The sequence below is a fragment of the Mixophyes fleayi genome, chromosome 4 (genome assembly GCF_038048845.1).
Source record: "Mixophyes fleayi isolate aMixFle1 chromosome 4, aMixFle1.hap1, whole genome shotgun sequence".
Lineage (NCBI taxonomy): Eukaryota > Metazoa > Chordata > Amphibia > Anura > Limnodynastidae > Mixophyes > Mixophyes fleayi.
In genome coordinates this window covers 34,435,230-34,447,897 of record NC_134405.1, presented here as the reverse complement: position 1 = coordinate 34,447,897, position 12,668 = coordinate 34,435,230, and the positions used below count along the sequence as shown (strand labels likewise).

Genomic DNA, 12,668 nt, shown 5'->3' with positions numbered 1-12,668 from the left:
TATTACAGAATACTAAAAATAAGTAAACACAATTTTAAAATAAAGTCTAATTGTATAAAAGACTTCCCAAACCCTTGCTTACCACTTTTATGAAATATAAGAAAAATAATGATCTGGCATAATCTAATAAAATCTTCTTTACTTTTTTCTACATTCTTGATCTGTTGTAGTCCAATGGATAACAACATCAACATATCTTCTTTTTGCTGTCTTGATCCATCATAGCCAGAGTTGAAATAAGAAAATTGCCATAAAAGAAAGCACACAAATTATCACAGTCTGCCACTAAATAATCAAAGCAGGAAATCCCAGGCACTCCTTTCACTGCAAGCCAATTACAAATAATTTCTCACACTTAGGTAGGAGGGATAGGTTGGAGGTAAAGGCCAGTCCTGGACACTTCCTGGTTTAATTCCACTTAAAGAGAGATGGATTAAAGTTTACTTTATAGGCAATACTAGTATATTTAGCAGCAGTCTCTAAGCCCCCCTACACAATATACAAAAATAAAAAACACAGAATTTCCAATGGAAGTTTAATTGAATAAATTGAATATTCCATAATTCTAAATTCTCACATAGCTAAAGATAAAAGAACATTAAAAATGAGACCTCAATAACTGTAAGGAATTATTTTTATATAGGGGTTTAGTTGGGAGGAACTTGAGATAAAAATGGGAAGGCTGTTTTGTTGGAATGGATGAAGGTTAAACTTGTCAAAAGATATTTAACTAAGTTTGTGTTTATATTAGACACACAACAACAATTATTAATTCTATCTTCATTAAAATGAGTTGTCCTCAGACTGACTGACTTTGTGAGTGGAGTCAACTGTGTCAGATCACAGTTTTCCTACTTTTGAGCCATACATTTCTCGATAATTCCTATTGCCAGATGCAAATGAGTGAAATGAGCTCAGTCCTGCACATGACCTTAGTCTGATTCTCCGCAAGGACAAGAAGGCAGGCTGTGTGTCTCACAGATATGTGTAAACGTGCAGCCTGGATTTGATGATACTGCTTAAATATAAATAGACATGTGACTGTGCCCAATAAAATGAGTAGGAAAGACATGGGCATGACATACCCATGCCATAGTAAAAACCAGTCCCAGACATGTCAGCATAAGTTAGGGGACAGGGACATACAAGGCTGGTCATCCCAGGACTAAGGCTGGTTAGTTACGAGCTGGTGTTTCTATGGGGAGGGTTTCAAAAACAGGGTGCATCCATTCACTTCTTGCCTGAATTTACCCCCTGAACTATTGGGTAATTAATAAAATTTGTGGCTCCTTCAGTGGCAGATTTGAGAAAAATGCAAAGAATGTCAATATATTGCTGGTAAATTACTTTGTTTAGAAAAACAAAAAATTTTAGGCGGTAAACTTAGTTTTCCTATACACAACACCTACTCGAGAATAGATTTTTTACTCACAGATAAATGGTCCCTTCAACACTCAAAACCTGTGTCTATTCTTCCAATCCCGTGTTCTGTCCATGATCCACTACTATGGTCTTGGTTCCCCTCTCCACACTCGTCCCCCCCAGACCATGGAGGCTGTCAGCTTCCCTTCTTGGAGGGCAAAACTGCACTCCAGGAATCCTTAGATAACTATCTTGCCACCAATTCAACCACAGATACTTCCATATTCACACATTGGTGCGCCCTTAACGCGGTGCTTAGGGAATCTGAGATTCAGATTGGTGCTAGGCTGAAAAAAGCTAATCTAGCCATGTAATGAGACTTGGAATCTAAATAACCCACTAGAAGCCTGTAACAAAAAGTGCCCTTTCCATACAACTAAGAATAAATTGATCCAACTTAGACACCAGCTCCAACAACTGCTTTTAGCATGCACCCAATCAGCCCTTTCACACCTCCGGCATAAATTTTACATGACAGGGAATAAAGCAGGTCGAATGTTGGCGACAAATCTTAGGGGTCAACAGGCAAGAATCCGTATTAGACACCTTGCTGGACCCGGGGGAGGGTAAAAATCTCAAACCCCAAGGACATTGCAAATCTGTTTGCACAGTATTATGCTGGCCTATACAACCTGAAAGATGACCCAATCACCCCGCAACTTTCATCTACTAACATACAAAATTTCCTCTAACACACCTCCCCTTGGTTGATACAGTTGATCTTCAAACTTTAAATAACCCCTGGACTTTGGACAAGGTCTTCAGGGTGATCAACACACTTCAGAAAGATAAAGCCCCCGACCCAGTCGGCTACATTAATGACTTCTACACTATATTCCAGAAAGACTTTGTCCCTTTATTAGTCAACCTATTTAATGAGGGCATGGACTGTACTGGATTCCACTCAGAAATATTGGACGCCAGAATTGTGACTATGCCAAAATTGGGGGAAAGATGATGCAGATTGTCGTAACTATAGGCCTATTGCTCTTTTAAATACAGACTTGAAAATCTATGCTAAACTGATTGTGGGCAGGATTGGCCCTCTTCTCATCTCTCTCATCCACCCTGATCAGGTGGGCTTTGTGTTGGGTCGGCAGGCATCGGACAACACAAGGAAAGTTTTTGATCTTGTAGAGTACGCCTCGAGACACCGTGCCGAACTACTGATGCTTTTCTCTGCCAAAGTTTTAGTAATGGATTTCTTTCAACAACTTTTTCCCATTACCAATGGAACTAGACAGAGATGCCCCCTTTCGTCCCTTATATATGTATTAGTAGAGCCTTTGACGGTCTACCTGTGACAATTCAAATCTTGTAAAGGCTTCAATCTGGGGGAACTGACCACAGTCTGTGCCTCTTTGCAGACAATGTTCTGTTATTTATATCAGACCCGAAAACACTGCTAGATTTGTTGCACCACATCTTGAAGGAATATAACCAGGCATCATACTACAGACTATACACTACTAAAACTGAAGTGCTCCCCATTACCCTACCCCCAGATTCTCAGCTCTATTTAAAAAACAGATTTAAGTATGTACAGAAAGATAAATCGCTCTCCTATCAAGGGATTCATGTGCCGATGAACATCTCAAAAGGTTTTTGAGGTCAATTATCCCCCACTAACCACAAGACTATACAAACTCTCTACTTCCAGGATGTTGTATGAGGTGTAGTGACTTGGTCGACTTGCAGCATTCAAAATGATGCTCCTTCCCAAGCATATGTACCTGTTTAGGACCATCCCTTACTTGTACTTACTGGTAGGTTTACATTCACTAATGATCCAATATGTTTGGAGAGGCCAACCCGCAAGATTGATTTGTACCGGTATGACCCTACCTAAGAAACTAGGAGGACTTGCATTACCTGACCTGTCTAGATATCAGGAAGCTTGTTATTCTCTCTCAGATTAGGGACTGGTCTCTCCCCACCCTGAAAAAACCCAGGGTGGTTATGGAGAGAGGACTCTATGTAGGCTTCCCTCAGTCAGATCTAATCTGGCTTCCCAAATCCTTGAGAACCCATGACCTCTATTATTGACGCAATCAAAGTCTGGGACAGAAACATTAGAGAGTCTCCAGAGATCTCCCCTCCGACAAGTAATACCACTCTTCTCTTCGTCTCTACACTATTATTAGACTTTGATATCTCCAATTGGGTTCAGTCTGGTCTCTCCTCCCTGGCCCACTTATCTGATCCCAGGGGTCTCCTCTCCTTTGCGCAGTTGCAGGATGCATATGACATTTCACCCATGGATTCTACAAATACTTGCGATTGCGGCATTGGAATGGGCACCTTCGCCTACAAAACTATCTGATTTCTCCAGTCCCGCCCATTTTATACACTAAACCAACCAAGGGTAACAATAAGGGTGGTATTACATTTTGGTACCAATATCTTACTGGATTGTCAGATGTCCCGAAACATGTTTCTCAGACTAGGTGGGAGGCTTATCTTAACATCTCTCTCTCCCGCAAGCAATGAGTAATTATATTCAGTAACTTGTTCAAAGTCTCAAAATGTACCAACCATGTGGAAATGCTACTTAAATTATTATATCAAACTTATCTCACCCCAGCCTGCCTTCAGAAAATCTGGCCTAATCACTCTAAATATTGTTGGCATAATTGTGGTGTGGTGGGAGACCTATTACATCTGCTCTGGCTATGCCCTGCTATCCAACCCCTTTAGCAAGGCGTATTTGACCTAGCCCGGAAAGTCACATCTATATCATTAACTCCAATTCCACACACGGCCCTTTTACATCTATACCCTGATCAGCTCCCTAAACATCATAGATATATTTAGGGACATATTTTAATAGCGTCAGCGGTGATAGTTCGATTTTGAAAACAATCATCTCCTCCCAAACTCCATAATTGCGAAAATTTATTTTAGCTTCCGTATGGAGATTTTGGACGCTCCATACTCTATATCTTCCCTTATTGTTAAGTGAATGTCTTGGCATGTATTTACAACAGATGGTGAGGGCTCTAGACTTATCCACTCTATTGATTTATGCAACTCTGTAAATTCCACCGCATACATAACACCCCTAGGCTCCTATCAAGATCTCCCTGTTACATTAGTATCTAACCATATGACTAGCTAGATGCTGTTACTATGTACTTCGAATATTATGTTGTCAAGAATATTTTGTAATGTCTGCTCCCTACTCTGTACCCTTCCCTTACTTCCTTTTTTTCGTACCCCACCGCACCATTAACTGCTACTAAAATTCTAATAAAACCCATTGAGGCTAAAAAAAATAATAAAGAAAATAATTGATCTTGTGACTTTGAAAGAAAATTTATGTTTGAGAAATTAGAGAGTTCAGACAATGAATTGCTGATTTTAATTTCACAGAACACAAACTCAATCATAAAGTGATAGTAATTAATACATATACACATATCTAAACAAATCCCCCAAGATTAAAACATTTTTAAGAGGTTATCATGGAAATTTAGGTTAATCATTAGTATTAATTCCAGCACTGATGATCAAGCTATTCAGGTGCTATCTCTATTAGCAGAAAGACATTGGTTATTTTTTGACAATGTTCTGGTTTTGCTTTACTTGATATTGATCATCTTGTGGGATATCCTCCTTTATGCTCAGATCCATCATGTGAAGCTAGTAAGAAACGCAGGCGTCGATCATCCGCGGCACTGATCGAATACAAAGCCAAGAAAGGTAAGAGGAGAAATTAGCTAAGAAGTCACAGTTTATGTCATTGTTTCATGACTTTTCTGTCTGACCTATCTCTGTCACACCTCATTCTATCTGGAACTCACCCTAATTATCCTATAAAACAGAGGGTCGGCTATTTGTAGTTGATTGTTAGCAAGCTGTGATCACATTTGCAGCCATCTGATAACCTGTGATAGAGAGAGTGCCAATTGAACGTCATACCACCTCTACTGTTAAACATCACATTGTCACAAATAGGGAGTCCCTAGTTCAGGGAAAATAATGGGTTGGTTGGCAGGGAGGAGAGGGTGGTATGGAGTCTGGATGGAAATTAGGTTGGGGGGGAGGCTATGGGCTTTGAAAGTGAATTTGATTCTGTAGTTAGTGTATGACTGGCAGAGAGGGCAAGCCCAAACTGGTTACATTTCAACTTTAGCAATATAGATATATGTAATAAAATGTATCTGTTGATGTTCCTGTTTAGCTTTGAATTATGAAGCCCTGGAGAAACAATGCTGCAGTGACGGTATGGTTACCAACCCTATGGGCTACAGCTGTGAGCGGCGGGCTCGCCTCATCCAAGATGGAGAGAAGTGTGTGGAAGCCTTCTTGGAGTGCTGCAGAGCCATTGAACTGAAACTGAAGATAGAGAAGGAGCTGAAAGACAATAATGACTTGGACAGAAGTGAGCAGATATGAGACAGGAAACTTAATCTATCTTAGAATGAAACCTAACTGATTGGTGTGACCATGACTAAAGATAAAGAATGTTTCACTAAAACACTCACTAATTATTATCATCATCATCATCGCCATCGCCATCATTTATTTGTGTGATGCCACAAGTTCCATAGCACCTGACATAGTCATACAGATATGACATATATAAAAACAGTGAATATAATAACATGTACATGGGTACACAGCAAAATAATAAATGCACGGATTCCATTAACAGCACAAATTGCATAATATATATATAAATAATTCAGCATACCACATGACGAGGGCAAACAGGGACAACATATGTTAGAGGAACTTGCCTGTGAGCGCTTACATTCTAGAGCGATGGAGTAATGAGAGACAATAGGGTCTAAAGGGACATTAAGCTTAGAGGTCCAGGTGGAGGCTAAACAGACAAAGTGGAGATGGTGGAAGTGGTGATATGGTAGGTTGAAGAAGGTAAATATATTGGACAGAAAGGAAAGGGGATGTATAAGTGAAACAAGGGCAGAGAGGTAGGAAAGTTAGACGGGACAGTGTGGGGAGACATGGAAAGCAGACAATGTTATGTGATACCAACTTCTCTATTGTACTGGGTACAGTAAAATAGCTTTTGCAAATTATTACTACTATTTCTGCTAATTTAAGTGCATCAGTAGCCTGACTCAGAAAAATAATCTTTCCAAATGAAACATTTAGGACCTGATTTACGTTCAGACGCAAGTCCCTTTGCGTGCCGTATCTTACTCAAATTCATTCTGCGTAAGCTCAGAAACGGATCTTACACCAATGAATACAAGTGGATGCAATTCATGTCTGAATGCAATGACACTTTGACTGCCTAAGACAAGGGTGGAAAAGGGTGGTCGAACGTAGGCAATGTAGAGTAGGGGCCTGCCTAGAGTGTTCCAACAGAGATGTGGTCAATTCAAATCCTGGGTCTCTGGAAAGTTTGCTTTTTTTAGTCGTATCATTTGCACCAGCTACAAGGCAGGTGTAAGTACCAACTTATAGTGATGACCATCACAGGTTAGTCTTTGTATTACAAACTACACCTATGTGTGCCACTAAATAGCAAAGAACATTTGTATGCAAGTAAGAGAAAATATAAAAACGCATTGTATGCACAGTACACATTAAGTACTTGTTGATTTTAGTATATAATATAAACAAAAATATATTCAAATATTTAAATGTTTTTAAAACACATTTTTTTTTAATGATTACAGTATCATGAGTTGTTAATTTATTTTAGAGACTCTTTTTGCATGCATTCAGATGGGACTTTATATTGGGCATGTGCATATTCTGTCTTCTCTCCGTTAACATACTTACACCCAGATTTAAATTGAAACGTATCTTGAGATCAGCTCGAAATTACGCTTAAGTTTCGCACTTGCTTTTTACTCTCAAGTTGCGTGCAGGTTGCATCCGAACATGAATCATGTCCTTAATGTAGAAAAATGCCCACCAGAGGAACACAGGAACCATTTTCATTACTTGTCAAGTTGTTAACTATAGTACTAATATAACAAGTAGATAAGACTAATTTTACATACTTAGAGGACATGGAGTTGTTTGAAGTCTTGATAACACTGCTAGGTCATGTGATGGATACCACATACCCATATACCTTATGCCTCAGACTTGTAAACTATCCCTCTTTGACAGGTGACAGCGATGAGAATTACCTCCCAGATTCTGAAATTGAAGTCAGGAGCAAATTCCCAGAGAGCTGGCTGTGGAATATAGTGAAAATGAAAGAAGCACCTGATGCTAATAAGTAAGTTGCTTACCCCTTCTCTTTATTGTCTATGCTTATCTCCACTACCAGCTCAAGGTCATAATTATTAAATGACCACTAACATTAAGTAGAATATACAATTATTACTATTTGTTGATTTTGAGCCCATGTACATACAGATTATAATGTCTCCAAAGGAAAATTGTACAGCTCAGGTTGTCATCTGGTGATATTTCTTCATCCATTCCTGAGGAGTCTGTTTACATAGGCATATTAGCCTTGTAAAATGAATACTTTGTAAAAAATCATACATTAGCTTGTATTAGTCTAGATTTAAGAAAATTAAAACATAAGTCTACTTGGTTGCTTTGGTTTTAGTCCAAATTTGTACCTTATTGGTAAATAACCACTAGCCATTTAGCAGTAAGCATATGCATTGTTGATCCTCATGTTAATATGTACTGACAGCTTACCTGTACATAAAAATAGACCATACAGGACCAAAATGGTCTTAATATGGTTAGTGGTCTATCCGCCTAATATGCCTATATGTGAATCAGGTGCAATAGTATAGTCCTCTGTTCAGTCTCCACGTGTGTCTTTAATGGACAAAACAATGAAGTAAAACCAGCTTTACACAATGGTGAATACATAATGTGTACAGTTCCTACAATAGCTTGTCTCTCACTCAAGGGAAAAAGAGAACAGTACAGTTAATAACAGCTATTATCGGTTAATCAGAGATAAGACTGGTAATAATTAGGGATGAGCGCACTCGGATTTATGAAATCCGAGCCCACCCGAACGTTGCGGATCCGAGTCGGATCCGAGACAGATCCGGGTATTGGCGCCAAATTCAAAAGTGAAACTGAGGCTCTGACTCATAATCCCGTTGTCGGATCTCGCGATACTCGGATCCTATAAATTCCCCGCTAGTCGCCGCCATCTTCACTCGGGCATTGATCAGGGTAGAGGGAGGGTGTGTTAGGTGGTCCTCTGTGCTGTTTAGTTCTGTGCTGTTTAGTTCTGTGCTGTGCTGTGCTGTGCTGTGCTGTGCTGTGTTCTGCAGTATCAGTCCAGTGGTGCTGTGTGCTGTGCTCTGTCCTTCTGAGGTCAGTGGTGCTGCTGGGTCCTGTGCTGTGTCCTGTTCAGTCCAGTGGTGCTGTGTCCTGTGCTCTGTGCTTCTAAGGGCATAGTTATTTCCCCATTATTCCCAAGTTTTTAAAAAATAAAAAAAAAGTAAAAAAAAATAAAAAATTAAAAAAAAAAAAAAAATATATAATAATTATAACCAAATTTGCAAAACCAATCCAGCAGTATAAGTCCATTGGTACTGCAATATTACCAAGTTCACACATTCTGCAGTATCAGTCCAGTGGTGCTGTGTCCTGTGCTCTGTCTTGCTGAGTTCCGTAGTGCTGCTGGGTCCTGTGCCGTGTCCTGTTCAGTCCAGTGGTGCTGTGTCCTGTGCTCTGTGCTTCTAAGGGCATAGTTATTTCCCCATTATTCCCAAGTTTTTTAAAAATAAAAAAAAAGTAAAAAAAAATAAAAAATTAAAAAAAAAAAATATATATAATAATTATAACCAAATTTGCAAAACCAATCCAGCAGTATAAGTCCATTGGTACTGCAATATTACCAAGTTCACACATTCTGCAGTATCTTGTGCTACATATAATGGAGACCAAAAATTTGGAGGATAAAGTAGGGAAAGATCAAGACCCACTTCCTCCTAATGCTGAAGCTGCTGCCACTAGTCATGACATAGACGATGAAATGCCATCAACGTCGTCTGGCAAGCACGATGCCCAATCTCCTAGTACAGGGCATGTAAAATCCAAAAAGCCCAAGTTCTCAAAAAACAGCAAAAAAAGAAACTTAAAATCATCTGAGGAGAAACGTAAAGTTGGCAATATGCCAATTACGACAAGTAGTGGCAAGGAACGGCTTAGGCCCTGTCCCGTGTTCATGACTAGTGGTCCAGCTTCACCCAAGGATCTAAGCCCTCCTCCCCCCCCCTACAAAAAATTTAAGAGAGTTATGCTGTCAGCAACAACAACAAAACAGCAAAGAACTCTGCCTTCTAAACAGATGACATCACAAATCCCCAAGGCGAGTCCAAGGGTGTTGTTGGTTGTGAACCCTGACCTTCCCATCACTGTACAGGAAGAGGTGACTCCATCCAGCATTTGCAGCACGCCCTCTGCATATGCTGGAAGGATCACCCACAGTCCAGTTACAGATTTGGCTAATGAAGGTGTGAATGTTGTACACTGGGAGGAGGATATTGATGTAGCTGGCGCTGAGGAGGATGTTGATGATTATGATGCAGACAGATACCAAATTGCATTTCTCAATTTCTATTTATATTCTAGATTATATAACGGCTGAAAAGTTTTCTGTTTTACTCCTAGTGGAGAGGGGATCTGATGCAGACAGATACCAAACTGCCTTTGTCCATTTCTTTGTATATTTGAATTGTTAGTTCTACAGTCTATGCAGGCTGCTTTATTTATATTCAACTACAAGTGTAGGGCGGGGGGGGGGGCATAGATAGCCACCAAAGTAACGTGGTCCATTTAATTTCACTTTCTAGCTCCACAGTCTGTGCAGCCTGCTTTTTTTTTATCTTCAAAGTATTTATATTTACAAGCCTTGCAATCTAAATTAACTAGAGGTAGTGACGTGGTAGAACTCCAAAAGGCAGTTTGGAAGCCTCTGTACAAACTGGCTCTATTTTTTAACTGAGTTGTCCCCCCTCCAGTGTGTACTCGGAAAGAGTTTTTAGTGCAGCGGGGAACCTGGTCAGTGAGCGGCGAAGGAGGTTGCTTCCTCAGAACGTTGAAAAAATGATGTTTATAAAAATGAATAATCAATTCCTCAATGAAGTACAGCACTGCCCTCCAGATACTACAGAGGGACCTGTGGTTGTGGAGTCCAGTGGGGACGAATTGATAATGTGTGATGAGGAGGAAGTACACACTGTAGGGGGAGAGGAATCAGAGGTTGAGGATGAGGACGACATCTTGCCTCAGTAGAGCCTGTTTAGTCTGTACAGGGAGAGATGAATAGCTTTTTTGGTGTGGGGGCCCAAACAAACCAATCATTTCAGCCAAAGTTGTTTGGTAGGCCCTGTCGCTGAAATGATTGGTTTGTTAAAGTGTGCATGTCCTATTTCAACAACATAAGGGTGGGTGTGAGGGCCCAAGGAAAATTCCATCTTGGACCTTTTTTTTTTTGCATTATATGACCAATCAACAGTCGTTTGCCATGTTCAAAAAGTAAAACCAAATTTAAAAAAATTCAAGAAATTAAACCAAAAGTAAAATGCCGTGTCATAATTTAAAACAAGAGGTATTGACGTGCTCTAAAACTACTGTATTGTTGTTTATATTTTATAAACACTACACTTGAAAGCTTGAGTCTTTCAATAAAAAAGTAACTGTCCATTGCACGAATATTTGCAACAGGGATAATTTTAGGGTTAAGAAAGTCAACTAATAACACTTCGACGCTCTCTGTCTTTATAAACACTACACTTGGAAGTTGGAGGAGGTATTGTGGCCCCGGCACCAAATTTACTACCGGGGCCACTCCACTGTGCAGTCCATATTTAGGTGTATCAGATATTAAACAACGGTGACAGTTGATGCCCAATTTTTTAATTATATTGTGGCCTCGGTACCAAATTGTGTACCGGGGCCACCACACTACGCAGTCCAGATACTTGTTTGGTGGAATTCAGACACGTGGAGGGTTTTATTATTATTATATTGTGTGGACCACTCTATCTATACCACACTACAACTCTATATACCACTCTATTTCATACTTTAATTCTATTTCATACTTTAATTCTATTTCATACTTTAATTCTATTTCATACTTTAATTCTATTACTAATTACCATAAAGAGGAACAAAATAAACCAATTTTACCAAAAGTATAATATGACTTAGACTTACAAACACTACACTTGAAAGATCGTGCCTTTAAATGAAAAAGTCAGTCTTCATTGCACGACTATGTGCAACAGGGACAGTTTTTTGGGTTTACAAAGTCAAACAATAACACTTTGACCCTGTCTGTCTGGGATCTCAATGACCAATTGTCTGTACCATGTTTGGAGGAGGTATTGTGGCCCCGGTATCAAATTGGGTACCGGGGCCACCCCACTATGCAGTCCAGATACTTGTTTGGTGGAATTCTGACACGTGGAGGGTTTTTTAATTATATTGTGGCCTCGGTACCAAATTGTGTACCGGGGCCACCACACTACGCAGTCAAGATAGATAGATGCGTATTGCGTATCATAGATAAAGTACATTCAGTGGTGTGGGGCAAATTGAAAAATATTCAAAATGCACTGACATTATCAAAAACAAGAGGTTGTCACACGCTAAAACTCCAACATGTATATGATGGAGAGGATGGAGGAGCAGCCGTATGTGTAGTGTAATGCAGATCTGTTGAAGGTTTTTTATATATTTTATTGTGGTGCCCAGTGCCCACTCCTCTACGCAGTCCAGGTACAATTATTGGTGCGAATCATAAAAGTTCAGGGTTTTTAATATATTGTGGTGACCCACTCCTCTACGCAGTCCAGGTACAATTATTGGTGCGAATCATAAAAGTTCAGGGTTTTTAATATATTGTGGTGACCCACTCCTCTACGCAGTCCAGGTACAATTATTGGTGCGAATCATAAAAGTTCAGGGTTTTTAATATATTGTGGTGACCCACTCCTCTACGCAGTCCAGGTACAATTATTGGTGCGAATCATAAAAGTTCAGGGTTTTTAAGATATTGTGGTGACCCATTCCTCTACGCAGTCCAGGTACATTTATTGGTGCGAATCATAAAAGTTCAGGGTTTTTAATATATATTGTGGTGACCCACTCCTCTACGCAGTCCAGGTACAATTATTGGTGCGATTCATAAAAGTTCAGGGTTTTTAATATATTGTGGTGACCCACTCCTCTACGCAGTCCAGGTACATTTATTGGTGCGAATCATAAAAGTTCAGGGTTTTTAATATATATTGTGGTGACCCACTCCTCTACGCAGTCCAGGTACATTT

General features: G+C 39.7%; 1 protein-coding gene across 1 annotated transcript in view; it reads left to right on the top strand.

Annotated features, from left to right (window-relative positions):
• The window catches only part of LOC142151178 (venom factor-like), a 172,695-nt gene that overhangs the window by 84,149 nt on the left and 75,878 nt on the right, over positions 1 to 12,668 (top strand). Inside the window, exons 16-18 of the mRNA XM_075206544.1 lie at positions 5,050 to 5,124; positions 5,606 to 5,806; positions 7,516 to 7,627. Of these exons, the coding sequence (XP_075062645.1) occupies positions 5,050 to 5,124; positions 5,606 to 5,806; positions 7,516 to 7,627 (388 nt within the window). The remainder of the gene's footprint in view (positions 1 to 5,049; positions 5,125 to 5,605; positions 5,807 to 7,515; positions 7,628 to 12,668) is intronic.